General features: G+C 36.9%; 1 protein-coding gene across 9 annotated transcripts in view; it reads left to right on the top strand.

The window, feature by feature from the left end:
- MAST2 (microtubule associated serine/threonine kinase 2) overlaps positions 1–27,952 on the top strand; it is a 191,953-nt gene that overhangs the window by 35,549 nt on the left and 128,452 nt on the right. For 2 of the 9 annotated variants that reach the window (XM_080602222.1, XM_080602213.1), the window contains exon 1: positions 2,386–12,878. The exons of 5 other annotated variants lie outside the window; for them this stretch is intronic. In XM_080602222.1, coding sequence (XP_080458348.1) covers positions 12,840–12,878 — 39 coding nt within the window. In that variant the 5' untranslated portion in view covers positions 2,386–12,839. Of the gene's footprint in view, positions 1–2,385; positions 12,879–27,952 lie in introns of those variants that run through there. 2 more of the 9 variants (XM_080602217.1, XM_080602215.1) reach the window with 1 other exon arrangement.

Genomic DNA, 27,952 nt, shown 5'->3' with positions numbered 1-27,952 from the left:
GCTTTCGACACAATTCAGGGATGAAACGCGAACCACTAATTGTGCTGTGTAACCTATTGCTTAAAATAGTTTCAGTAGTTGAGGACTGGAAACTGGCAAAGGTGGTACCAATGTTTAAAAAGAAGAGATCTGTGGAGTTAGACATGCAGGTGTTCCCTTTGTGCTACAGTTGCCTGTTACTAGTGCAATTAACCATTTGGTTGTATCTAAACAGCATTTGAATAGATCAGCCTTACCGAGTCATTCAGATAACCCTGACAGTGCTGATCTCACTGTTTATACTCTGCTCTTACAGTAAGTTTTTCATCAGTGGTTTTATATTTATTTCTAGGTCATCAATTAAAATGCTGAATAGTCTTATATGCATGACTGTTCTGTCGACACAAAACGGTCCTATTCAGTACTGATTCTTCTTCTGACAGCTACTTTTTAAAATTCAATTGACTGGCTGGTTCTTAATCCAGACAGTTTTGCTGTTTCCCAGAGATACATTTTTTAGAAATGTAGTTTGTTGGCAAGTTAAAGGCTCCAAAGAATTCTAAGTCTGATGTTTACATGTTTACTTCATCAGCAGAGGCAGTAATTTAATCCTCCCTCGCTCCCCCTATCCAAAAGCACCTAAGAACTCTTCCCAGAAATGGCAGCGATTTATTTGGAACCTTATTTTCCATAACAGTCTCAACAATTGATGTTATTTCTACTTTTGCACTTTACTTGGAAAAGTTGATACAGGATTAAAATAATTATTTTGCCTGGGTTTGACATTGTGCTGGTTGCACTGAAACCTCCTGGGTAGTCTGTTTACTCCTTAACTCTAGCTTGGCTGGGCAGGAATGGTTTTTTTGGACTTTTCCACTCTTCTTTCTGTTACAAAAAGAGCTTTGAAGGCAGTACTGAGAAGGAAACTGGACTGCTAGTGTGGGAAGTTCAGGAGCAAGGCTCTTCCATGTAGCATGGAACAGAGCAAATTTCTACAATAAACTGATGCTGATGCCAGATAACTTTGAGATATATTTAGAATCATGCTGCTATTGTCACACTTGAGTTTTTTTTCATCCCACTTCATGCTTCTGTTTGGTTGCTTTCCATTTCAGTGTCTTCAGAAGGAAACCTTAGGAGAGTGAGGTTTCAGCTTCACCACCTTTTTGGAAAGAGTGTCTCCCTCCCTTGAATTCTACCTTGACTGTACTGATTTGCATTCTGGTATGAGATCATGCTGCCAATATAAGCTTTTTTTACTTGACAATATTGGCTGTTTTTGAAGTTTCCTTTCAATATTAAGCCTTTGACATTAGCGGATAATTTTTCAGCATGCAACTGTGGATTGCTACTGGTGGTTGCCGGTTTTCTTCTTCTCTGAAGTCCTAATGTTGTGGTAGAATTGAATTCTCTGTTTTCTAATGTAGTTTCCTACCGTAATTAGTTTTGTCCTGGATCCTGTCAGACTCGGTACGTTACCAGCTTTTTGAGAAGCTTTTCTTTTTGATGCATAGAGAAAAGGCTCTCCTTTTTCATGGAAAGAATTTTCTCTAGGGATGGTGCCAAGACTCAGAAGACCAAGAAATCATGACCAAGAAATTATGGCTTTGTATTTGACTGTAATCAAACTGTCTCTCAACATCATTTTGTCTCTCCAGAGCTGGAAGAGATCTATGGGTGCACATGTATTTTTGGCACTGGCTTTAGCCAAATTTGAAAGTAATGGCGTAAATGATTATGATTGCAAGAAACATTGAACAGTGGTAGGGAATCAAAGTTAGCGCAATTGTTCCTTCTTTCCTGGCAACTTCCAAGCCTCTGGCCAATTTTATCCAGGCTTGAAAAGAGGAAGAAATGTCAAAAATAATTGTAATTGCAATTTCATAAGAATTGGAGCCGAGTAGGAGACACCCCCGCAAGTTCTCTCTGAGAGAGACGCAGTTCATTGTTTATTGTGGCTTGATAGCGCTGGCTGACACAAATATCGCAGAGCACACAGCTCGCTGATTAGCTGGGGGACATGCTGTCTCCTTTGGGTGCAGGCAAAATAGGAGAGCTGAAGCTGCTTTTAAAGAACACAGGAGGTAGCAAGATGACAAAAGGCAAAATTGAGTCTGTAGGAAACCAGGTGTTTTTAATTCTGTTGCTTGAGGAGCAACTTATTTGTATTGTAGTCCTGAAAGAATCTGACATCCTTTTGTCTCTAGAAGCACAGATGTTAGTGACCTAACTCTGACAAGGTTGGAAGGACAGCTTTTGAAACACTTCTCGTAATACTTCCTCGTTGTCAGTTTGGCGTACTACTTTTTATCTGTGGAGGGAACGATGGGAAGCTGATGCAGCAAACAGAAGGTCTTTCCATGTGTCCTCTTCACAGCGTTCTGTGACTGTCCCAGCCTGAGACTGCACTGAAAGGTTAGCACAAGGAAGTGATGACTGTCTTTCCTGGGCTGTAAATCTGACCTTTAAGAAAGCACGAGGAGGGGAACCCTCAGGTTTTGGTTGTGCATCATGAAGCAGAGCGTACTTGTGGCATCATCTGCGGTTTTATTTCTTTGCTTTTTAGTATTAAAGACATTTAAAAAAATTGCATTCTACAAGCTTCAAAGAGAGACTATTATCTAATTGGCTTTTGGTTAGGAGGATACTGATTTCTAGGTCAATGTAAAACAAATGAGCATTTAAATTGAAGAGGAGCAGCTGTTCCAAAGCCCCTTTCCACAGTGCCTGGTTTTGTTAAGGATAATTATATCTAATTTTAAATTATGATAGCTTTGAGTATTGAGCTTTGCCTTGTTACATCCAGTAGCTCATTCTCCTTCATCAGTAAGAATGTTCCATTATGGAGCTAGGTTTCTGATTTGATTTATTTTTCTGGGCCTTTTGAATTACAGAGAGAAATACAGTTTTAAAGATTTTTTTCAACACTTTCATGCAACTGTTGCCATACTCCTGTTTTCTTTTTTGAGATCTTAAAACAGATACAATATTGTCTGTGATTTCTGTGGAAAGATACTGCTGAGAAAATATATATTTATGTAAATACGCAACATTTTTGTTCGTATTTTTAGCTTGAAAATGGAAACCTTAGTCTCTAGTGCTGAAAAATTCAAGAAAGCTCTTGTCAGCCCTTAGAAGGAAACATATGCTAAAGATGTCCTGTGGATTGCATACTGCTTGTTTCAATTAACACATTGATATTCCCTGTCAGTTCTTGAGACAAAAGCCCAGGTGACAATTCAAACGATGCCTGAATGTCATATTTTAATTTTGTACTGGTGAGCTTTGATTTATTTACTTTTTTAAACAAAGAACGAAAGATTGTAACTACAAAGCTCAATGTTGCATTAATTCAGTAGGATGTCTGAACACTTTAAAGATCATATATTGTGAATACGTTGCTGTTGAAATAAAGCACGTTTGTTTTTTATCAAGTGTTGGTTGCTGGACGTGGCAGTATTGTAACGTCATGCATAATGACTGTATGCTTGAATTTGGAATACAATGTAACTGTAACTTGCAATAAATGTAAAATATTTTTTTTCTTTTTGACATGAAGCCCTACAATTTCTTTTTCCTGCTAATTTTATGGAAAGAGATTGTCTTCGCACACCTTTTAAAATAATGAATGTCACACTTTTCCTCTGAGAAAATGCTTTGGGGCTCTAAGTCAACATCTCTCTCTTTTTTTTGTTTCCTCTCCCATGACTAAATGCAATAGGTTCTGTTGAGCAAAAGTAAAAAAATAAAGTGTGAGAGAGTGCCGAATTTTTATGCATCTAGGATTTTTTGAGAAAAATAGCTTTCGAAGAAAAATACACACAACAACTCTTAAAAATGGGAGGTCTGACACAGATCCTGGCGGAAAAGAAGAAAAAAATCGTCATTGCACTTGCAAACCTTTGAAATTGTGAATGAATTCATTGCTTTATCAGTGCTTTTTTTGTGTGTGTGTGTGTGTGTGTACTGAATAAATGTTGGGAAAAAGGATTTCTATTTGCAAAAAAAAACAAAACAAAACAACAAACTTTTAAGTCATCTAGCATTTTAAGGGAGGATGACAAAATTTTGGGAAATGGATAGCAGAAGTTTTTCTATAGCAGCAAAAAGAGAAGAATAAAAATCTGTCACAAGCCATCAGCCAAGAACCTGCCTGTTAGGCATTTCCCTGCATATCAATGTACGCTTAGTCCAGTGTGGACAAGGACAGCAGGGGAGAGTAAAATCCTCTAGCCTCAAATGTGTTGGCTTATCTTCAAGTATTTCTTTCAGAGACAGTGTTTGAATCGATGTCATTGGTCTTAAGCAGACAAAATGATATGATTTAATGACATGGAGACATGTCTAAGCACTTTAAACGTCAGCTGGAAATGAGGGTAAAACCATGCACGTATTTAAGGTATGTTGAAATGAACTGTGTGTGGATTAAGTTGGAAGAATATATTCAGTGCTGTAGACTCTGTTCTGAGTGGAGTGATCAAAGAAAAATAAGTTAACTGATTTTTTTTTTCCGAATGGGTATGTCAACAGTTTAATTCCTTATTTGTAGATGTTACGTTAGTGATATAAGAGAAGGGGCTATTTTGCCAAGCATCACATTTTTGTTCTGAAGAATTTAGTGTTCACAATGACAAAAATAAGTGAAATACAGCTTGGTATAGTCGTATACCTCTATGATTTCTTGTCCTTATAACTCTTCAACTCTGGGAAGAAAGCACCATTGCTATGCAAATACTTGTCTTGCTTGGTCTTGAAAGTCAAATGTGGCTTTCATGATGAAGTAAAGATCAGAAGCAGAAGTTTAGGAAGAGTTTGCAGATAGGGGAAGTAAGTATGTGAGAACCACTGCTGCTGTGGGGGGCTGCAGAAGAAGTGCCATTAGCCAGGAATGTGGAAGAACTGAAGAGGACAGTTGAGGAAGCCTTCTGCATAGTAAAGTTTTCTCAGGGTGTGCCTGCGTGAGATATGAGATCCATCCCAAGTTTTCCGTTCTGTAGAACCAGTTTCTGCGGCTAAATAGATCACAGGCTAACTGGCTTTAAAGCGTTCTTTTCTGTGGGGATTCTTGAAACTACAGATTTTGTTGTTTCTATCACCTTTTCAGTAAATATGAATACCTTTCATTAGGGAAATGGGACAGGAGTTGGTATTAGGTCCTTGAGTTTTGGCTTTGTTCACGTTCCCATTAAAGGTATTCATTACTGATGTTCAAGTCCAAATGTCTCTAAAGCATGAGAACTATCCCAGAATCAAGTAACAGAATCCTGATTTTGGCCATGTCATCTAAACACATACTAAACAGTTGTTCCTTCAGGTTTAGATTTGCAGCAATAACTTTTCCACCTATCAGAACAAGTGTTTCCTTTAAACATGGAATTGTATTTGAAATGTAACATCAGAGAAGCTAGTTTCCATTCTGTTCTAATGCCAGTTTTAACTTCAGAACAAGAATGTTTACATAGTGAATACAACAGCTTATGTAAATATTAAAGTTTAATTGAAGATTCCTTTCCAAAGATGTTAGCTTTCTAGGTGGCTTGAGCCAAGGAACTTGTTTCTGCCTGGAAGCTGGTGTCTCATCTGAATATACCTTCTATGGTACAGTATGAAAACAGTTGGGCTGTAGTTGAATGAACCCTTTCCTCCACCCTTATCGACAGCAAATTTACATTTGTATGGCAGAGGAGTGGGTGAGCCGCCTTCCATAGTGGATTGGGTTTGGGGGATGGGGCATTTCTGCACAGGAATCTAAACCTAACAAACTGGAAACAGAAAATTCACTGTGAAAGCTCGAGTTTTGTGGAAAACTGGAGGATTTTAGGCATTTTCTTAGCATTTTTCTCCTTAGGACCAAGTCTCATAAGCAGCATTTGTTGTGGTTCAGAATGAGTTCCTATTACAATTCATTGTCAACGCACAGCTTTGCTCTGCAGGTCTTAGTTTCTCAAATTGAATGCTGCAAATAGGCAGGAAATCCAGAAGAAATTCAGTCAAGCTGTCAGGCAAGTTTCCTTAGGTTGACTGCCAAGTTGTGTGTGTGTGTGTGTGTGTGTGTGTTTTTAAACAAGTTACCTCATCAACCTTCCTTGTTTCCGTAGTCTGTCAGTTTGTCTCAAAGGGACAGGTTTATAAATCTCTGGATAAACATAGCTTGGTCAAAATAAATAAATAAAAATCCCGAAATACTTCAGTTTCAGATTGACAGTGAAACATTTGGCTCATTTGGTTGCACAGACAAATGTTACCAAAGATTTAAGAAAAACATTCCACTGAAATTGTCAGCTAATAATCTTCTGGAAAGTGATCTTTTTTTCCCCAGCAGATGATGTGTTATGTAAGGAAGTGTTGTATCTTTAAGGATTGCTGCAAACTGATGTCCTGTTGTTTTTATTTGTTGCTAAATAGAGTAAGAAAAATAATGAGTTTTGACTCATGAAAAGTGTGAATTTTGAATCTCGGTATGCTAGGTTAAGGTATTGTTCTTTTCAAAGTTCCTTGATAATAAAAACGTGATAAAAGCATTACATCATGTTGCTGATAACTGAAAAGCTGTGGTTGTTGTAGCCTGATTTTGAATGTGAGTGCTCTTGTTGTGTGGAAAATGATCCATAAATTGATCTTCATCATTGGATCATCCTATTGTGTATCGTGGACTTTCTTCACACCACATCTCCCCATAAGTAGGGTCCAAGTTGTGTTGAGAGGATTTCTGGTGTTTCTGTAGCAAATACTAAATATCACAAGCAGCTGCGTTATATGTTGTATAAGCTGTCAGTGTCGATGGACTTAGACATCTAGCCTTACGAGTGTAAGGTGTGCAGCTATTTATTGAATTCACTTAAACTACCCTGGAGAGTACACAAAGCTTTGATCCACAGTGTAATGATTTGATTGCCAAGATAGCCTTTAGTGGTTTTGCTTTTATGGTAGGGGCAGTTCTTCATTCTGATACGACGGTACAGACCGCAGAAGATGGCAGGATGCAGTGACCTGAAAGAACCACAAAGTCATAGCAAAACGAATTGCTCTTCATGTTTTAGTTCATTTTGAATAAGCTGGATGAAACTTTTTGAGTGAATATTGAGCGATTCCTGAAATTTGCCTCCACTTTCAATTACAGTTTAGGATATATAAAAGGTATTTTATGTTCAGCATAGATAATATAACAAACTAACTGAACACAGCTAAAAGATGAACCATGTGATTCTGTACAGATGATTCATTGTGCAGCTGAACATGCACACTCCAATATAGTAGATGCAGACTCCTTTCTTGATTATCTCCCTTGTTTTCAGTTTCTTTGGTGATTAGAAAATGTGAGTAATAGGATAAAAGCTTGTTCACAATTTCTCAATTGTTTTCTTGCAAGATGCATTGTACATAGGAACTACTTTATGGTGTCTTTTGTGGTCATTGCTTTCCGATCAGTGAAATTGGTATGCCTTTGGTCTTCTTTTACTGACGCTACTCAAATACCACTGGGTTACAGAACAACTGAAAGAATCGTTGCTTTGATTATACTGAAGTTAACATGGAAAACTCTAGTAATCTTCAGATGTAGTTACTGCAACTGTTCTAACCTTTCAGATTCTTTTTCTACAAGACAGAAGTGTAATAGAGTTTGGTAGCAGTCAGTAGGATGAGGTCTGAATCAGCATGGTTGAGAAAAGATTTCTTTTTACCAACAGAAATGAAAGGCTCTTGAAGTATATCCATATTATGTAAAGTGAAGTGAAGGTTCTGACTGAAACCTGAATGCAAGATCCTTCTTAGAGTTTATTTGCCTTTTGGCACATGAGTAGAAAGTGGTTGCACCAACCAACGAGATGTTTCACCTTTTTTCACTGTCAGGTAGGGCTGGATGCTGCCTAGCCTGTATGGAGTAAAATTGCACGTCCTCATAATGTTTTTGAATGTCTTGTCATACTTACTGACTTTCCTGGAAAGTTCCTGATAAGGAATGTTCCTGAAGTCCAACTCTGATCTGGTTTTCTGCCCTGAAAACATTTATTTTAGATCTTTCCATTTTATCAATGCTCATCTTGAAATGTAGGACCTGACATGATTTTCTGTAATGGTCTCATCAGCGTTGTATACAGAGACAATACCACGATACTCATACGGCTCAATTATGACATTAAGTTCTTTTAGTCTGTTCAAGGCTTACATGAACTGTCAGAGCTATCACATGCTTTTTACAACTATTTTTCAGTTTCTAACTTCTCTGTTACCCCTAGCTCCTTTGTAGAGTTCGTCTTTTAGGATGCAGTCTTCACCAAGGACTACTTTTGCTCTTTCTACATGAATAAGAAGATAGAATGATTATACTGGGTTAGCTTCACTCTGATAGCAGCTGATTGCAGGTGCCTAAGGCAGAATCCTTTTCCTGAATACTTGCAGCTATTTGTGGTTTGGAGTTGTCTTCAGTGTGTTTTTCTGTTTTGAGAGTTCTTTGTATTTCTTCATGAATCTTCAGTGAATTTGCCGAAAACTTTTAGCCATGTTTATGTGAACGTTTTTTAGCCTTTTACAGTAACAAATGTCACAATGTGACTGTTGTGCAGAGCAGTACCTCCTTTTGTTTGTTTGGAAATTGCTGATAGCCCCATGTAATTCATTCTGGTATTGGCAAGCTTATAAGCTGTCCTTCCCTACTCATCAAGCTAACCATTGCAGGAACACATTTACTGGAAGTTCCAGACTTTTTTCCATTTTTGATGCCTTCAAGTCAAGATTGAATAGCTTCTCAGAGAGTGCTGCAGCCAAATACTTTATTTGGGGCTCTATGTAAAAGGTCACTGGAGAAAACTTTCTGTGTATACAGAAAGACACATGACAGCTATTTCAGACTGTGGTAGAAAATATATGTGTAAGTTTTGTTTTCTTTTTAAGCACTTTTTTTCTTAATTAGTTGAAAAGTTACAGAATGATGAGAATTAAGCCTTTGGCACAACTATGCCTTTCCTTCCTGAAGGACAACAGGGGAATGCAAGCGTACGTCTGTTTTATACAGTGTCTCAAAGAATGTAAATCATCCTACATGGACTTCGTACTTTGTGTGTTTGTTTTTTTTTTTTTTTTTAGCTGTGCCTTAGTTTGGATTTTAGCGTGAGGGTAGGAAGGCTCTGCAGTGGAATTGGTTAGATTATGTCCAAATGATCCAGTATCACACTGCCCCTTTTCTTCTTCTCTCCTTGCTGAGGAGAAAACAAAGTCTACCTCAGGTTTCTTTTCGTTTGATGGAAGAAGGAAGAATTGAGTTAGGAGCTTGTCAGTTTGTTCACTGGTAACATCAGTCTCCCTCTTTTTATCCCCCTTTCTAATTCCATTTTTCCTTAGCGAGGCTGAATGCTACTGTGATTCTTAAAGAATTCAAAGATTACATGACTCCTTATCTTGAATTTTTCTTCTGATAAACAGATATTTTATTAGACCCTTTATAAATAGTGACTGCATCTGAGAACGGTTGGAAAATCTGTTTTATGACTTCTTATATAAATGATAAAATTCTGTTTTATGTACTTCAGTTTCTTTAATATACTTCAGTACTATATCTCCTAGTGAAATCTTTTATACACATACATTCTCGTCTTTGATTGGAAACTTACCCTGCAGATCTCTTAAGATGCTCAACTGAGTGTTAAAGGATAGAGTAGTCGCCTGACAAAATTTCAGATTAATTTCTAAAGGTAATGTTTCATGAGGAAAAAAATCAGTGTGAGAGAATTGATTTTAAATTCCATTTGTCCTTCACTTGATTCGGTTTGGTACTGAGTATTCTCTCCCACCCATTTTCGTGATTGCTTTTGAAGGGTAGATTTTGTTGAAGGAATGAAAAGGGAGAGTGGATGACTGTTAATAGTCAAATAGGAGGGAAGAAAATGGTAGTCATCACATTTGGGATTTTTTTTGTGATAGTTTTTGATCTGCCATTTCAATAAGGATTGTTTGCTCAGAAGAAGGGAAGGAGAGAGGGAAGCTGGAGGAAAAACCATGCCTGTTTTTTTGCAGTAGCTCCGATTGGCTTCTCAACCCCAGAAACTGGGTAAGTGTGGCAGGCAGCCAATTTGAAAGCATTCTCCCCAAGAAAGCTTGAAATTTGGAAGAGAACAGATGATTCTCCTGGTATTCTGAGACTTGTGCCAGCCTCAATCAATTATAAGTCACTTGTGAAGACATTTTGAGAATTGCCAATGCCTGAATATTAAGGTAAATAACCCATAAAGGGTTAGATTTATATGTGCTAATGGAAATGTTTTCAATTATATTATAGAAATAATTGGAACTGTATACTATTGTGTTATCAGGCTTAAATCGTTTCATGTAGTGGTTGATATAGGAAGAAAATACCATGTGAAAGGTATCACCTAATTCATAAGATTACTTGGTTCCTCTCACAGTATATGTTATTTAATGCTGGTGGCCTTAGAGGTAAAATCAACGATCCAGCTAGTGCGTGTTTTAATGTGAATATTCCTAAAATGTATTATAGACTAAATATAAACGGCAAAATGCATGTAATATAGGTGAGTATGCATGCCAGAATTTTTCATTTCTATGGGATTTCTAGTAAAACTAAAATTTGTTTGACACTAATTTCTGGTAAGTGAAGTCATAGTGTTAGGATTCCTTTTCCGAAGAAGCTTATTTGGTGGCAAAGTGCAGGAAGTAATGCAGAAATCCATCAAAAGTACTGCAGTGGAGAAATACGATCATCTTATGGTTCGGTCTGCTTTTAACCAGAGCTTTACCTGTGTTTTTATGCTGCTCTTCTTCCCGGTGCCATGTTCTCAAGTTGGCACGCGGAGTTTTGTGTGCAGCTTGATGTTTCCCCCCTTCGATTCGCCAAAGAAGATCCTGCGCCTTTAAAATCAAGTGGCTCATTGAGTTGTTTTCGGTAGCGCCCTGCTTTTTATATGGTACAGTATACTCCATGCAAATGAGCTGCCTGCTCAGCCGCTGTGTGGCTGCCTGCCCTGTTGGGGAGCTCACAAAGACTCTGCAGACCTAATTCAGCATTCAGTTGTTTAAAACGGCAGATGGAAGGAGGTATCGGCAAGATGAGGATTTATTAGCTACTCACAATAAAAGACCACACTGGCTCTGCAGAGGATCAGAAAAAGCCTGGTGAATGGGATTGAGTTGTATCTGCTTTCAGCTGACTTTACAATGATGTGTTTAGCTCATGTGACTCGGTCACTTAGCGTGAAGATCAGCTAAAGATTTCCATGTAAATATCTATTCCTCTAAGCACCGTCAACCTGTGTGCTTTTATGGAGACTTTTTTGGCTTGCAGCTGTCATAACTGTGGGAACAGGAACATTTCATCAAGCTGTGGTAGGCAGCCGATGGTCTGGGCTCTCCTTGTTGCTGCATTTGCACACTTCAGGATGTCTGGCTGAAATCCCCTCATAAACACAGCTCTTCATGAAGTTTGGTTTCTTTTATGTATCTAGTGAAATCCTTTAGAGGCTGAACTTAGGTTCTTTTTAGATACGGTATTTATATTCAGAAGTTATAAATAGGTTCTTCCTAAGCTTTTATCAGGAGATGAAATCTGTTGCTTTAGCTTTCTGCTAAGAAACTGTAGGCTGTTGCTGCTGTAGGTTGTTGATTATATTTGCAATATTTCTTTTTTTCCTTTCTAACGTAGAAAGGACGTGCATAGAACAAAGATTCCGTCAGATGCTCAGTAATTTAAATAATGCTTGGATGAATGTAACTAGATTTTTATTGAAATGGTGTTTCGTATAGCTAGAAGTGTTATCATCATTTGTTTTTCAACACAGGCTAACAGCTCATATTTTAAAATGTGATTGCAATAATATACGTAAAGGGGCAAAGCCTCCTTTGACCTTGCTGGAGTTGTCTGTGCGAAGGTGGTAGCTGGCAAACAGAAACTGCAGGACAGACTGCAAAAGCCTCAGCTGAACTGTGCTTTTTTTTTTTTTTGCCTTTTTGCCATGGATGACGAAGAGGGAAGGGCTGCTACAGACAGCTCTGTCAGTGATGAATAGATGAATGATTTCTTATATGTTCAGAACTTGCAACATGTGTTCCAGACCCTTCAGCACGTAAGAGTCGCAAGATCTCAGCAATGAACTAAAGAATGTGCCGTGTCTGCTGCATATGAGAAGGAGACCAGCATACCTCAGAGATAGCAGAAACAAAAGAATGTGCGACAGTATCTGAAGAGTCTGACATTTGCTTTGTCATACAGAGAAGTAAAGGAATTTTTCAGAATTTGGAGAAATAAAATTTCTATTGTTTCATAGTGAGTTTTTTTTTCTAATTTTAAATAGTACTGTTCCCCGTCTGTCTACAGAATTGATTTTTAGTTAAGTGTGAGCATGTGTTTTTTAAAGGAAATGTGACCTGGATTTTGAGCTTATTATGAACAGTAAATGAAGGCAGCTGTTGTAGTTTGCTGATCCCTTATGTAGCTCAAGTAAATGGAAATAAAGCAAAAATAAGTGTGTGGGGGATCTGAATTAAATTCCAGTCTTTGGTCTTATGTGGAGGCGTGGATTATTATATTTCTAGACAGTTGTGTGTATGAGGGGAATGAGACATCCAACCTTGAAAAGATTTAGGAAAGTCGAACAGATTTTTTCCAATGTGACCTGCTAAATCTGTCACAAAAGAGGCAGGCAAAATTACGTACAAATAGTCAGAAACCCTGGCTGCAGTTCTTCATGACAGGCAAGTGAAAGACCATGTCCTATTTTTAGAGTGGATGGAGGAGGGGTGGAGGGGGGAGAAAAAGTTTGAAAATAATGGACTTCTTTAACAGTTAGAGAGCAAAGCTAGCCAGAAGCAAGTGAGCTTTAGCAGGAATTTTTGATCAGCAGAGTCAAGATATGGATGATTCAAGTATTCTTCGAAGAAGAGGGCTGCAGGTAAGTGTAACTTCAATCTTTTTTTTCCTACGCTCGCAGTGTCGACAGTCTCTTAAAAATGACAGTCTTTCAAATGAAATCAAGTTGACTGAGTACATAACAGTGATGCTAGAATTTGAGTTTTGTTTTCACCTAATATATATTTTATTAATTATAAGTAGAATTTTGTATAAAGTAATAAAATGCATCTTCTTAGTTTCTGCTTTAAATCCAATAGGCTTGTGGAAGCCTTTAAAAATATTCTTATGGAAAGAAGTGATGCCCAAACTATAAAGCTTACCTTATTTTTGAAACTTCAGTTTTACAGATATTTGTAAAATCTTTTAAGTGACTTTTCTGACTTGCCTTAGAGTAGCCATTTTAGCTGAGCATTATTTAAAAACTAAATGTGAAAACAGAGTAATTTATTTTAGAGCTATGCTTATTTATTACTTCAAATGCACAATAATCCGAAAGCAGATGCAATGTAACAGAAATTAAATTCTTCAATGCAAATAATATAGATTTTTTTTTCAACAATTGTAGTTAAGTTGAAACAGATACTCCTGCATTTTCTTTCTAAGCTTTGTTTAACATACTAGAGAAGTTTTATTTTGTAGTGGTGCTGTGGAAGTTTTATTAAATTGCAGTGGTATGACAAGTATGGTAATCTGTGTTAGTGTCAATGGCGTGTGACGACTGAGCTGATTCTTGCTGAGTAAAACAGCTGGAAGTGAGAGAGCTCTCAAATCTTGTGCTATCTGGAAATGGAATAGTTTTTTGCTTGAAAGCATCATATTCCTTTTTTTACATTGTAATGTGATATAGCCTGTTACATATTTACTAGCATAAATAATTGTTTATAAACCATGAATCTTGCCCATTAAACAATAAACAAACCAGATGACAAGCATGGTTAATTTAACTTCCTTTGAGGAAAATAAATTTTCCATTTTAACATACCACTGTTCATACCTTACTCACGCTTTAGGGTAATTAGGGTATTACTGTTGCATTATCTGAACGTGCTTTGTCTCACCTCTTTAGTAATTGTATGTCTTGATTTTTCTCTGTGCCAGCTTATTAATATTTCTGAAATTTAGTTTGACATAGTGTGCTGCATCTAACATGGTGCTGGTATGATATGCTCGTTTGTTTGCTCATCATAAAATTAGTTATATACTTCAGTTAATGAAAAATTAAATATAGGATTAAGATACTTGTTTTCAGTGATGATATGTTAACTAGTTGGAACTTAGTAACTAAGAAAATTATTTCTGACCACAGGAATTTATTCAAGTTCTATATGCTGAGTCTTTAGAGCTTTTCTGAACCTAGAATGACTGAGATGTTGCAATTGTGTGGCCTGTGGGGGCTTGTTTTGGGGGTATTTTTCCTACCGAAAATGAACGTTTCATAACTTCCCAAATAATAAATGCTATCTAAGAAATGGGATCCATTCAGGAAATATGAAAGACTAAGTTTATTATGTTTCTGCTTCGCTTTTGTACTTCACTATATGATACCCCAGAATTGGGAAGAAATATTTATATAATAAGAGGATATTTTGACAATGTAGATAGAAACTGAATTGTAGAATAGTGTTAATTGCAAAAGTAATGGTTTTACTCAAATCTTTATTTTTGTAACATGGAGAGAAAAACATTAAAGTTGAGTAAACGAGTTTATCCAACGTTTTTTAAGGAAAGCTAGTTGGAGCACAACCAGAACTTTTGAATGTGGAGAGCAACCTTTAAAAAAAATAAAAAAATAAACTCGTATAGGTCTTGCTGTTTCTTGAAGGTAGAGTATGACGTTATTTAGTTAAAGTATCAAATAGAGTATTGTATTAGGTTTGGGTAGTTTATTTTTTTTCAAATAAAGCTCTTGGAGAACACCACTTTTCTTTTTCTAGTTCCTTTCATCTTCTAGGCCAGCTTGTTATGCTTCTGGATGTAGTTGCTACCTGTGGACTGTCCCAGTATGAGGATTTTTGTGATAAGCAGTAAGCGTAGAACTGACCCATGGATTTTGCAAGTCTAATGAAGAATTTGAGTTAATGTGCCACTTGTCCTTTATCTCTGCCCCACTCACAAATCAGATAAAGGCCCCAACTTTTCTAATATCTGACTCACCCAAACCCTTATTTCTGTTGCTCTTGAAGAGTGATTATTGTGTTAGTGTCCTGTTCAGGTGGAGGTGAATATGGCAGGTACTGGGAAGAGGAGAATACCACTATGTTAGACTTAAGATCCCCTTGGCTTCTCTGGAGTTTCTAGTGCTACAAGTGATGTTTAGCTTCTCCTGTTATCAACCTTTCACATGTAAGTTGAGGTTAATGTCTTCTTAAAGCGAAGGAAGAGACAATAAAAGTGAATTCAACATTCACTTGTGCTAGACAGGTTTAGCACGCTAGCACCTTATTGGCAAAACCAGTCATCTTCATGATAATAATAATGAGGAGCAAATGTAATGCAAAGGATTTCATACTATGCCAATGATTATGTGAATTAGTTTCCAAAATAATCCTAAAAGCTTCACAGAGAAGGTTCTAAAGACAGTTAGTGATCAAAAAGAATTCTTCACTATGTCATTAACAAAACAAAAAAGGGGGGGGGGGGAAGAGAGGAAATAAAAGAGAAAAAGAAGTCCTCGTATTAGTGGATTTTAAAATAATTCCGATGATGAATTCCAGGTGAAGCATCCTCGAACATAAATAGTGTATCCTTCCTCCTTGATAACATAGATGGCGGTGTGACAGCTGGAGAGACAGGGCTCTTCCTTTGTGAATTTCATGATGATGCTTCAGGGGGTTACTGAAAAAGGATGTGAAGCTGGAAAAGTCCAAATGTCTACCAGTGGCAGCAAAAGACGTGCTGAGACTGGGAATGCATTTCCCTCATTTAACATGTGTAGTGTGTTAGAATTTGATAATTTTAGTAGTCTTCAGTATTTTCCATCCATATGTGGTGTAGTGTCTGTATGTAGTTGGGTAGCTATGTGTAAAATGCATGTGCATTTATGTAGGTATTATTGACAGCGACACCAAAAATGCTTGGGGAACTAGGAAAAGGACATCAGGAAGTAGTAAGGCAGATGTGCAACTCCGAAAACATGGTAATGGTTTTGTTGTTTTTCCCCTGTATTGTGAAGTGGATGGTTTTTAGAAGAAATTGTGACTCAGAGAAGTGACTATTTTATGGAAAATTTCTAGTTTAATGGTCCCTAGGAAAAAATAAGAGGTTGTTGGTTTATGTTGGCAGTACCAAAGCAACACATGATGATTACTTTTGGAGGGACTGGGTGCCGATAGTTTGCTGTTGGAAAGCCACTGAAGAAAATAAATTACTTTCCAATTTCAAACTGGATGTCAATGGCTTTTAAAATAACCATCATAGACTAAATTGGGCCCTCTAATCCAAGTCCCCACTCAAAGCAGTGCTGATTCCAAAGTGAGATCAGGTTACTCAAGGTCTTGTTCAGACTGGTTTTGAGTATTTCTAGGGATGGAGAATTTGCAGCCTTTCTTGGCACCTGTTCTGGTACTTAACCACTTGCACTGAGAAAAATATTGTTTCCTTTATATGTAGTTGATCTAGAAGAATGCTTTCCTCAACCTGCTGATACTGTTTCATGCAGAAATCAACTTTTGAAGATTGATTGTGATGAACAAATGAATTGTCCTCACCAGAATTATCTTAACCAGTGTTTCTGTCTTATCTTGATAACTTCTGACTATTTAACAGAGTTGATTTAGACTCGTACTGAACTGGCTTCCCTGATACTTCCATGTTTTGGGGGTTTTGTTCTTCTTTTTGTTTTCATCTCTTCCTGCTCATTTGACATCTTAGTTGGTGGAATTCTTTTTTATTTTTTGGTGGTGTTTGTCTTCCTTTCCTTCTGTCTACTTCCCCACTGCTTCCTGTAGCTGAGATCTCAGCATAAATGTGATGAATATACCTCTGGTGTGTGTTATTCCTGCTGGCTGGCTAACAAAATTCCTCCTGCTGGCTAACAAAAGCAAACTGATTTCTTATTTTCCTTTTTTTCTGTCACTACTGAGAGCACTATTCATAAGCCTGTAATCTGAATTACCAGGTGCTTTTCCTATCTCCCTGCTCTTTGTTCAAATCAACAGAATTTTTAAATTAGACTGTTACTCTTCTTCTCTAATGCTTCTGAAGTTTCTTTCACTTTGCTTTATCTCACTCTTTTGAAAATACTGTTGATCTGTTCCTTTCTCGTTTTCAGCGGTTACCTGTTCAAGGACCTGGGTTGCATGACTTTCAAGTTTCCTCGTGCTCATCTCTCACAGGCAGCTTATTCTTTTCAAATCCTGTTCTTTTTTGCCCAGTTAAACAAGCCATTCACTATCGCTAGCTCATCCAGTTCTGACGAAGGCATACATACTTTTCCCTCATGCTTCTTGTTACTTCCATTCCCTGAAATACACTTGAGATCCCTGCTGTGTACTTTGTCCCTTCTCTAGGGACCCTCTTCTGCTGTGATCCGTGCAGTAAATAGCCACAATTTGTGTAAGCAGATGACCTAAAGAGTCAGGAATTGCTCCTATAGGCTAAATCAATATATTGGGGTGTGACCTGTCTATATCACCTTCCTCATGTCTTCGGTCTGTTGCATCCTGTTTGGTCTCAAACAGTGAAGGCTAACTGCTAATTAGTAACAGTGAAATAATGTGGAAATGAAGATCTAGGAGGGGCAAATCGGATTTTCTTGGTATATGTATGTATATGTGTGTGTGTGTACTTATGTACACACACGTAACATGCACACAGTTTGACATAGTTGTGCAGTAATACTGACAGAGGAATGGGAAAGTGCTTCTAATAATGGAATATTCTTTTAATTTGTACACTTTCATTTTGACTAATGAACTTGGACTATTGACAAAACTTACTGCCTATGGACAAGTGGTAACGCAGGTGTGGAGCTGCTTCTACTGTTTTGGGCAGAGATCTTTTTTATTACTTGGTGTATATATCATGATGTGAAATACATCATGATGTATGTTGTGATATATGTGCCGTGTAGATACACTACAGATGCTATGAGGTTATCTGGGTTTGTTGCAGTTCCTCCTATACGTGTATCATTCGTTTTTCCCTGTTAGTTCTCTACAGGTGAATAGTAGTATCCCACGAGCCCCAGTGAAAATGAGCTGTTATCTTCAACATCGTCTTGTACTAGAAAATGGCATTTTTTTTGCATTACACTAGCTGCTGTGGATATGCTTTTACTCTTCTCATATGTGCAAGAAATTAGAGTTTCTATCCTAAAAATCCTTGCTAGGAAGTGTAAATAAGGAAAGTAATGGAGAAAGTGATATGCCAAATTTCAGATACTTGTCATGGAGCTTATTTTCTGTATCTGTGGTATTCAGAGGTGGTTGGATGTTATCATCAACAAAGTTTTCTGCATCTCTGTTTTCCTACATACTGCTAGCCCCCACTTATTATTATTATTTTTTTGCTTAAATCTGGGTTAAGTTCAACTTGTTAATTTACTTTATTCGACCATTTTTGTCCTGGTTTCAGTAGAGATGTGAAACACAAAGCGCATCACAGTACTAGAATGTATTTATCTTGGTGTGTGTTTTCTACCACACTGCATGTTTGACTATAATCTATGTAAATGTAAAAAACAAAAACAAAAAACAAACAAACAAACAAAACCCAGAAGAATTATATTTCTTATTCTAAAGATAAATTTTGTTTTCTTCCTGGGGGAAAAAAATGGGCATGGAAAATACCATCTCAGAATATTTGGTGGACTTACTTTTGAGCTTGCTTATTTTACCCTAAGGCCTGAGCACTTGTTTTGTTTTATGGAGAAAGGGAATCAGTGGATACGCAATCTCATTCTGTTTTAGGCATCATTATATTTAACAAGAAAATGCTAATTTTACCATTCAGTTTTTGGTACAGTTTAAACCTTCTCTGGGACACCTTTGGACAGAAGAATGTTGCTTTTTACAGTATTTTTGTAAAAATCTAAAAGTGGAAATTGTTTTCTATAAAGAAAAAGAATCTGTTTACAGTAAGGGAAGACTGTAAATGGCACTCAAGTTCAATTTTTTTTGCTTGTTTCAAACTTGTGAAATACATTTGAACTGAATAGTTAATACCTAAATTAAGCTTAACAGTTTACTTCAAATTTACAGTGGAGATACATGCATACATGCACATGTGAACATTTTCAGATATTTTGGGTCTATTGGATTTGTGGTTTTGGAACTGCCTGCTAGAATGTATGTTGCCATGGGAAATACTGGCACCTACTTGCAGGAGAAATCTGGCTTTGCTTTTAAAATTTAAAATTTAAAAGAAGCATTTAAAAGGAATTAGACTTTGAGCAGCTTTTTGAAATCATAGATTGCTCTCATCCTTACTCCTTTGGTTCTCATATTTTTCTTGATTTATGTGTTTTCTAGTGCTGTGCTGAGCTGTGCAAACCATCTGAACACTTTTGGTAATTCTGCACCCTCCTTTAAACTCCTTCCACTCCCCCAGGTCCTCACTTCTAAATTCCACACACAAAATTTGGACTGGTCACGGATGTTGTTCACGTTGCTTTGGGGTTTGGCCTGGACTGTATGATTTTCTTTGTGCTTCTGGTGGGAGACAACGGAATGCACATTGAAACTAAAGAGAATTTTGGGTTATGAAGGAGATTGGTTTCACTCCCATCCTGGAGATTTATATTCTTTTGGGATACATAGGATCTGTATAAAAGGAAGAAAAAAAAAAAAAAAACTCATAAATTGAGAGAGAAAAGTTTGAGCATATCTCCTCCTAATCTTTGAAGGGATTGTTTTAGATAGCATTCTTCTAAAAACTTTGAATAATGTTATAAATTGGATAAAAATTCTCATCTTCAGTCCAAATACTGGTCTGCATAGTGGCTTCTTGTATTTACCAGTAGTGCTTTTTTGTATATTTGGCATAATGGCTTTGCCTTGTTCTTGATGCAAGACAACAGAAGAATGACAGTGTTATGTTTGTATCAAAGCAAAGCTGACAGTTCTGATTTGAAAGCTCAAGCTTAGGTTTGAAAAGAAAAAAAAATATTGAAATTATGTCTAGAAAAAACATGGATATTGCTTTGAGTTAGGTGAGTTACTTCTGAAAGATAACATTAGAAACTTGGAAGTTATACATTTGAAGTCTGGAACATTTTTGGGTGGTTTTCTGTAGTTAACTTGTTTTAGGTACTTGAAGAATTCAAGACTGAAAGAATAAACAAATGTCCTATGGAACATAATCACATTAATTTAGGTTCTTTGCTTTGATAAGATTTATTTTATACTGCTTACAGATTTACCGAGAACACAACTGAATCCTCAGGTCAGATGTCTGCTGAAGGGCTTCCAACTGCGGTGATGTAGGCAGTCATGAGTTTTACTGACATCTGAAGAAGAGGTGGTAATGCAAGAAGATAAATAAAAACAATTTATGTAGATACTGAAATTATGGGCTTATTTTAGGATACAGGAAATTCCATGCTGTGTTTTTTTTTTAAAAAGATGTTTTAAAAAAATCTTATTTTTAGGCTGATTCCCAAAAGAACCAAGCTTTTTTTGCTTGGATGTAGTTCCTATTCTCCCAATAAATTTTCTACATGGTAAATTAATAAAAATTTGGACTGTACGAAGTGTTCAAAAGGTAGTTTAATGTCTTTAACCTCTGTGAAAATCAGCAGCTGACAAAAGGACAGAGACCTACATTAGTGTCAGCACAGCAGGTAAGACCAGATGAACCTCCTGTTACACATCGGTTGGCTGGTCACTACCTGGCTGTTTCCAGACTAGCTGGACAGCGTACACTGTCTTTTGCTCAGGTGGAGTGTCTGAAGAGACTTGCATGAGGAGGGGGACTGGGAAACACTGACAATATATTCATGGTCTACCAAAATTCATTAGCTAGGTTAGTCAAAAGCAACTTGTTTTGATTAAACTCGTTCTGCAGAAATGAATTGTGAAGTTCTGTTATGCAGGTCTGCTCTAATCTTGTGTGTGGATGCCATATGTTAGACCATAGGAAAATGGATCATTATGATGTGTGAGTGTACTGCATCTCATTGTAGAACTGAGGATGCATGGTTGGAGAGGTAAGAAACATCACTAATTTTGGTGGTTATCTGCCTGGCACGTGAGCTTGCACACTGGTTTGATTTTTCAGGGCTGGTGCTTGTGGTCTGCTTTGCAGTGCAGTAGGAAATGGTACTGAGTTTGAGAAGCATATGGTTATGGCGTTCGCTCTGAACACATAGAAAATATACCAAGGGGAAAAATGTGAAAGCTTGTCAGAACAAAAAATCCTTGAGATATGGACAAGGATAAAAGGTTAAATGGTTTGCTCAGGCAGAAAAGATAGTATTTAGCTGCTGTCTTCAGGGTATTGTTAAATTGCTCTGATAATTTGCTATAGTTATGCTTAAATAAGTGCTTTCAGTTTGTCAGTAAGGACTTCATGAATGCTTGTATAGCTGAACTAAACTTTTTATTTTCAGCTTGTGTGAAAAGGTGAAATGCCAGTAATTAATTCTACAGCTTCAGGAAGAAAGATTTTGTTAGCAGGTGACTGTATGAAAGAACGGTTCTATGCGCGTGCATCTGAGTACAAGTAGGTGTTGGACTAAGGAGTTATTCCCAAAGATAAATGGTGACATCTTTTCATACATTTCATTGTCTTGAAACTGCCTTCTTGATGGACTTGTTTGTTGCCGGGAGGCTGTGAAGTTTTTGCTGCTGCTGATAGTTGCAGGGATTGCCATTGCTTTTGTTTCTTTCCCTAACCATTAGCCGCTCAGTGTGCTCACTTGGGTTAATATCACTTCATTTTGTTCTTGCTTAATGATAAATCCCAAATCTTAAGAACAAAACCAAAAACACAATACAAAACAAAACAAACTGTTCTCCAACCTAGCTACATAACATGCTGCTACTGTGCTGCAAGACTAGTGTTTAATCTGCTTATCTTTAACAGTCTTCGCTGCTTACACAGACCCACTTACCTCTTTAATGAGAAGATATGTCCTGCAGTGAGGCAGCATGTATTTTGCTTCTAGGCTTATGTCATCAGCCTAGGAATTGAAATTGGTTAAAGCACTTTTTTATTTTCCTGTCAGTTCTGCTGATTATGGTTGCCTCTTCAGTTTCTCTAATGCATTAAAAGATAGTGGTTGTTGTAAAAGGAAACCTAATTAAAACATGCCAAGTGAAAATCTAATTTTGAAAATCTATCAGTATTGATTGGGGGCAGGTAGTCTTCTACTATTTTCAAGGAATAAATATGAAATATCTTTGCATTTTGAATACTTATAAATTCTGGCTACTGGTCAAATAAATGACAAAAGTATATTATCAGTTGTGGTGTCTTAATAGAACCTAGAAAACACTCTCTTAAATATCAAGAGACATTTACAGTCAGTTGTAAACATGTGACAGAATTTCCTGTACAATTTAGTAGTTGTTCCTATTTTACTTTAAATTAAATTGCTTTACAGAAGCCATTAGTATTTATGGGAGTTCTAGAAGTTGGTGGGATCTTGACATTTCTGGGATCAAGACACAATAGGCTTCTGAAGGATGTTGATATCTAGAAGCCATTACTGAGAAAATATGAAGTAATTGGTAGACACCAAAATGCCTCTGCAAAATGCCTCTGTGCTATTCTTATGTTAGTCTCTGAAGTATATGATATTGAATCTTCAAATGGGGGTTATTTTTAAGAGTTGCATCTCCTAGATGTTTTTCACAGGCATACTTGACGCAAATGTGAGATGTAGGTGTCTGGGTTACTTTACTCAGCAGCTATGCAAAGAGCAGGGTCTTTTTACCTGCCAGAGCACTCTGGAAGTACAACTACTGTGCTCTTAACATCTAAGGCAGTTCAGGTGTTCCTCATAGATGGTGTTCAGCTGTCTGGATAAACTCGGAATTTTTAAGCCTGTGGATACACCTTAGCAGCCTTTTTCCTTACGGGAACGAACTGTGAGGAAAAGTAAACTGTCTAAAGTTTATGTACTCCTTCAGGAATCAAAGAGATGGAGTTGGCTTTGGTCGACCTACTGAGACCTTGCTAGCTATGAGTGGTCGTGTTTCAGCTTGTTAGAGGTTTTTCTTATCGAGCAGGTGAATAGTGTAACTTCTGTCTGTCTGTTAGTGGCACATTTGAAAAAAATTGATACACAAAGTAAAAAGCACCAAGAATGCAGGAAATTCAAGTGGTACGGAAATGATTTATTTGATTAGGTTTAATGGAGCCAGGCATGCTTTAGAAATACGCATTTTCACTTTACTCATGTTTTGTGAAAACATTGCATTTGTACTGTAAATAATGCAGTGCAGACTTCCTTAAACTTGGCTTATGAGCTTTGAAATCATAATCTCTATTTGGAAAATTTATGACAAATCACTTTTTGTAGTTTTGTGATTCAGAGCTTAAAAAAAGACTGGTAGGTTTATGCAGCTATTCATTTGAATTTGTTAGTTGTATTTATTCCATATTAGAAAGCTAGTTTCAGTTTGAATTCAATTATTGCACTATATCATAAATATCTATTAAATGACATTTTCCATAAATGCTTCTATATGATTAAACTTTGAAGTTTCTCTTTTTTGCTTTAAGGATCAAGAATAATATCCAATAAAAAGTATTAAGTTGTTTCAGATTTTGATGATCTGTGTTCTAATATGTGATGGTTCTAACATTTGATGGTCTAACATTCAACCTCGCTGTCCTTACCAATAAATGTGGTAGAATAGTTATGTCTGGAAGATAATAAGGGCCATTCTCCCACATATCCCGTTGTGTTTTCTGCTGTGGGCCTTTGAGTGGAGTGTTCTTCTGCAGGCTTTCTATACTACAGTGAATAAATAGTTTGTCTTCCACTTTCATGCCGCTTATAGCAATATTCCTTGCTGTCCTTCTAAGGGATATGTTCTTTTATTTAATAATGATTTCATTTTTTTTTTCTTGCTTCTCTTTGGAGGTGAGATATATCATTAAAACAGGGGCTTTGGAGTTAGCAGCACTTTGTCTACCAATACCGACAAGGAATTCTCTGGATGGAAAGTGGTTCAATTTTGTTTTTACCTGTCTTTGGTCAAATCTATAAATGACTCATTTTGCTAATGGCAATGCTCCTTTTAATTCAGATCATTTTAGCACAACAGATGCTTTTGTAGCCAAAGATTTCTCTTTCCAAAATGCTCTTGGATATTAGTGTGATAAAATCATGTTTGGAATGAGAATGAATATAATTACTGCCTATTGTATGGCATAGCTTAAACCTCATATAATTACTTTTAAAGTACTTTCATCAAATATGAACGTATTAATTGACTTTGACATTTATCACTTGTTTTATATCAGCATAGGCTAGTAAATGTCACTTGTATTGGCAGCCAAAAAAATGAAATTATATCAGATATCATTGAGGTAGGTTAGCATACTCCATGAATGAGGTCCTTTCTGCTCCAGTTGTCCTGTGAGCTGTGGCTTGCACATGCTGGCAATGACTGTAGGCTATGTTGGTCTGAAATAGAACAAGCCAAGTCCATGGCCTTCTCCTCCACAGCAAATCTGGGGGGACTCAAACCTATAAGAAAGTATTTCCAATGTTATGCCAGCTTTTGTCTTGAGGTATATGTAGCGATCTCCTTCTCTGCCAAAATGTGTGTAATTGAGCTTTATTTCTCATAATCATACTGAATGGTTTGGCCGAAGTGGAAGAAAGTGCACTGACTAGAAAAGAGAGCCCCACTGGTTGTTGGGTACCAGTTGGGAGGGGATTAGTATCTTAACCAGGATACGTTTAAAGGCCAGAAGAGTGGATTGCAGGGAGCTAAGGACAAGGAAAAGATTGGACATGAGTTAAGCAGGAGGATAAGTGGTTTTACATTTCAGGTGGGTGCGAGGATTACAGGGAGTGTGGACTAGGAGTTTATTCTCTCTAACAGTTTCCAGCTATTAACTATTTTTCTCACTTTTATCTTAACTTCTCAAATGCGAATGCTGTGCACCTTCGCGTTCTTCTCTTGTTGACTGTTTTGGTTGGCCCTACTGTAAAACTCTGAGGGCCAAATTTAACCCCATCAGTTCCATTGCACTTGGTGTCTCAGAACATGTATTTCATAAATAGCATCCAAAACTTGTTGTACCTAAATCAGCAAATACTAAAGATTTCATTTTTTTAAAAGCTGCGTGTTAGGGAACAGCTTTTCTGTGTGCTTCTGATTGCTTCCTTGTAAATTTTAATAGTTTGACAGTGCTGAGCTGATATTTTTCTTCCAAAGTGGCTACCACAAAGAAAGCCCCTCAGGGAGATGGGACTCCTGTGGACTTTCAGAAAGCAATGTTGTGCTTGATTAAGTTTAGACAGATGATGGAGTGATGTAGTAAAATCATTTCTGTTAAGGCATAATATAACATAGAATGCAATGTAGTACCATTGGGACTGATAAAAATGAAATACTAAAGAAAAACCATGCCCTTACATCTAGCTTTCAGCAGCAGACGCAATAGATGTAATTTAGTTGTGTGGTGCTGGAAACATAATATTGATTTACCATGAATCAAGAGAAATAGCTTTTACCTTGCCTGGTTGTATGGATTGCAGCAATCTTAGTGAAATGAGTTACCTAAAAATGGGACAGCAAGAGAATTCCTTCTTTTTGATAGAGATGGGGAGATGATTGTAGCTAGGTAGAATAAAAAAATAAAATCCAGTTAGATGTCTAAATGGGGAGCTGAGAGATACTTCATGTGCTGTTGCTGGGAACTGCCAATTTTCCATGTTCTTAACTTGTTGTACTTTTTAAAAAGATAAGTTTCTTGAAAGTTAGTCCTCACATTACTTGCCTAGAATTGAAGCAGACATTTACTGGCATAAGAGAATTTTGGGGTAAAACTTTCCTTGTATCACTCACACAAATAACGTGATCTTTTTACATAGCATTTTTGTACCACAAGATGAACAAATTTTTCCTGCTTTAAAAACAAACAAACAAGAGAGCACTTGTGGTAAAGTAGAACTCGCAATAACTTTTTGGGAGGTTAGTTCAGTTACTGCATGGCATGGAACCTTTGGACTTCTCTGATAGGCAATAATTCTCCTTACTAGGGGAATTCTCTTTACTAGGTCTTTATTAGGTGAATTACTGGATGAATTGATTTCCATTCCTTGTGTTTTTTGTTTTTTTTTTTAAAGTTGATATGATGCTAACAAACACTTTTACTACCTTCATCTTTCAACTGGAAACAGCTTTGTGTTCTTAATGATTTAAAAAGTTGGTGTTTCTTTCATTCATTTCTCTCCTTAATTCTCAGGTGACCCAGTTTCTTCCTAAAGTAAAATTATTTTTAAATACCCTTTGTGTAGACACCAACACTTTAAACAAATCGTTTGAGTATTGGTGTCTTGTGTTCTTGGAACTTCTGTTTTCTTGGGTCTCTTTTGCACAGGTTAATAGCATTAGGTGAAAGTGAGTATATCAAGAAACATGTTTCGTTTATTATTTTATTTTTGAATTTACAAAAATTTCACACTGTAGGCAAGCTAGAGCCGTTTGATGAGGGCTGTGTCTCCCTTCATTTATTTTCATTTATTTGTAGGCCATGATGTGCAGATGCTGGTATTCTACAGGTGAGATTGAATAGCATCTTAAAGTAGTGTCTGTTGAGGGACTATATATGTAACAGACTTGAAGAGAGGCTTCATACTTGCGTTTGTTCTGGTTTCTGATGTGCTAAGACTTGAAAACTTTGGAGTTTAACAACAATAATTTCAACATTCGTTACTGATGTTTCAGGAAGACGGCTTGATTAGAGGGCTGCTAAATTATTGGCAGCAGGGTGCAGCTTGCAAATGAAACCTGACCACTTGAGAGGAGAAGTGATGTTTTAAATGACACTGTTGCATATATTTTTTTTTCTTAGCTAGTCAACTCAATTTCTCCCCAAGTATTCATGGTGAAGGATTGGTGCTCCTAAACTTCAGGGAGGCAGATTTGAGAAAGCATTAAAATAATTCGGTTAGGTATTTCAAGAGCATCCCTGCTCTCCTGAAGTGGAAGAAAAAAAACAAACAAAAAAACCCACCCAAAACAGATAAAGACGTTTAGCTTTAAAAATAAAAATAGGCTACCCTTGTATGTGGGCTGGGTTTTTGGGTGTTTGCTGAGTGTTTTTATGAAGTTAATTGATTGGGCTCTTTTTTATTTTGTTAAAAGAGAAAAAAATTAACACTTTGCTAGAACCAAAGACTGGCATAAATTTGTTGTTGTCTTGTATGAAACAAATGGTTGTCTGGGGGTCTGTTTCCTCCCTGTCCCTGGTACGTGAAAACTGTAGATGCTCAAACAGCTTGAGATGTGTTGTTGGTTCTAATAGAACTCTCGAGAAAAAAAATTAAATTCCTCTCTAATGCTTGTGTAGCAAGCAGCTTTAGGAACTGTATTATCCTGTATAAGTACAAGAAAAAAACTTCTATAATTCTTGAAATGAATGGGGATTCTTTCCTAAATGTCAGCTATGTCCCGCATTCTCTGCCACTTTGTCTTGGATGCATGTCAATTTCAAAAAAGGAAAAATAGAATGAAATCCTTTTATTAGCATAACAGTGATTGATAGCTGATGTTATGGCTAAAAATTGCTTTTAAACACAACATTTTGGAACAGTTTGGAAGAGTACAGAGCAACACTGTAGGCTCTTATTTTCTCTTACAAATCTCCTTGTATTTACCCTTTCTCACTGTCTTTTAACCATGCAAACACTGGAATTTGGACAAGATATTTTTTTGGTCAGTTTGAAGTAATGTCCACTTTATTGGTGAATTTTTATTCCTTTTTTTTTTTCCCCGCTTCTGAATCTTCTGTTTGGGATATGTGTTGTTGATTACTTGTCTAGTGCTAAACTGTTGTGTGCTTCATAGCAGCCAGAAAACCACTTAGAAACAGAAAATGAGAAACGATGCAGACAAAGTATAGAAATATCTGTAAATGTGTTTGAAGTTGTAGGAGAAGACTCTTCTTAATTCCTTGACTAGGGTAAAGATTTCCCAAATGGGATAA

This window comes from Anser brachyrhynchus (genome assembly GCF_964034855.1).
Source record: "Anser brachyrhynchus genome assembly, chromosome: 8".
NCBI lineage: Eukaryota > Metazoa > Chordata > Aves > Anseriformes > Anatidae > Anser > Anser brachyrhynchus.
The sequence above is the reverse complement of the archived record's forward strand: the minus strand, read 5'-3'. Positions and strand labels throughout refer to the sequence as shown.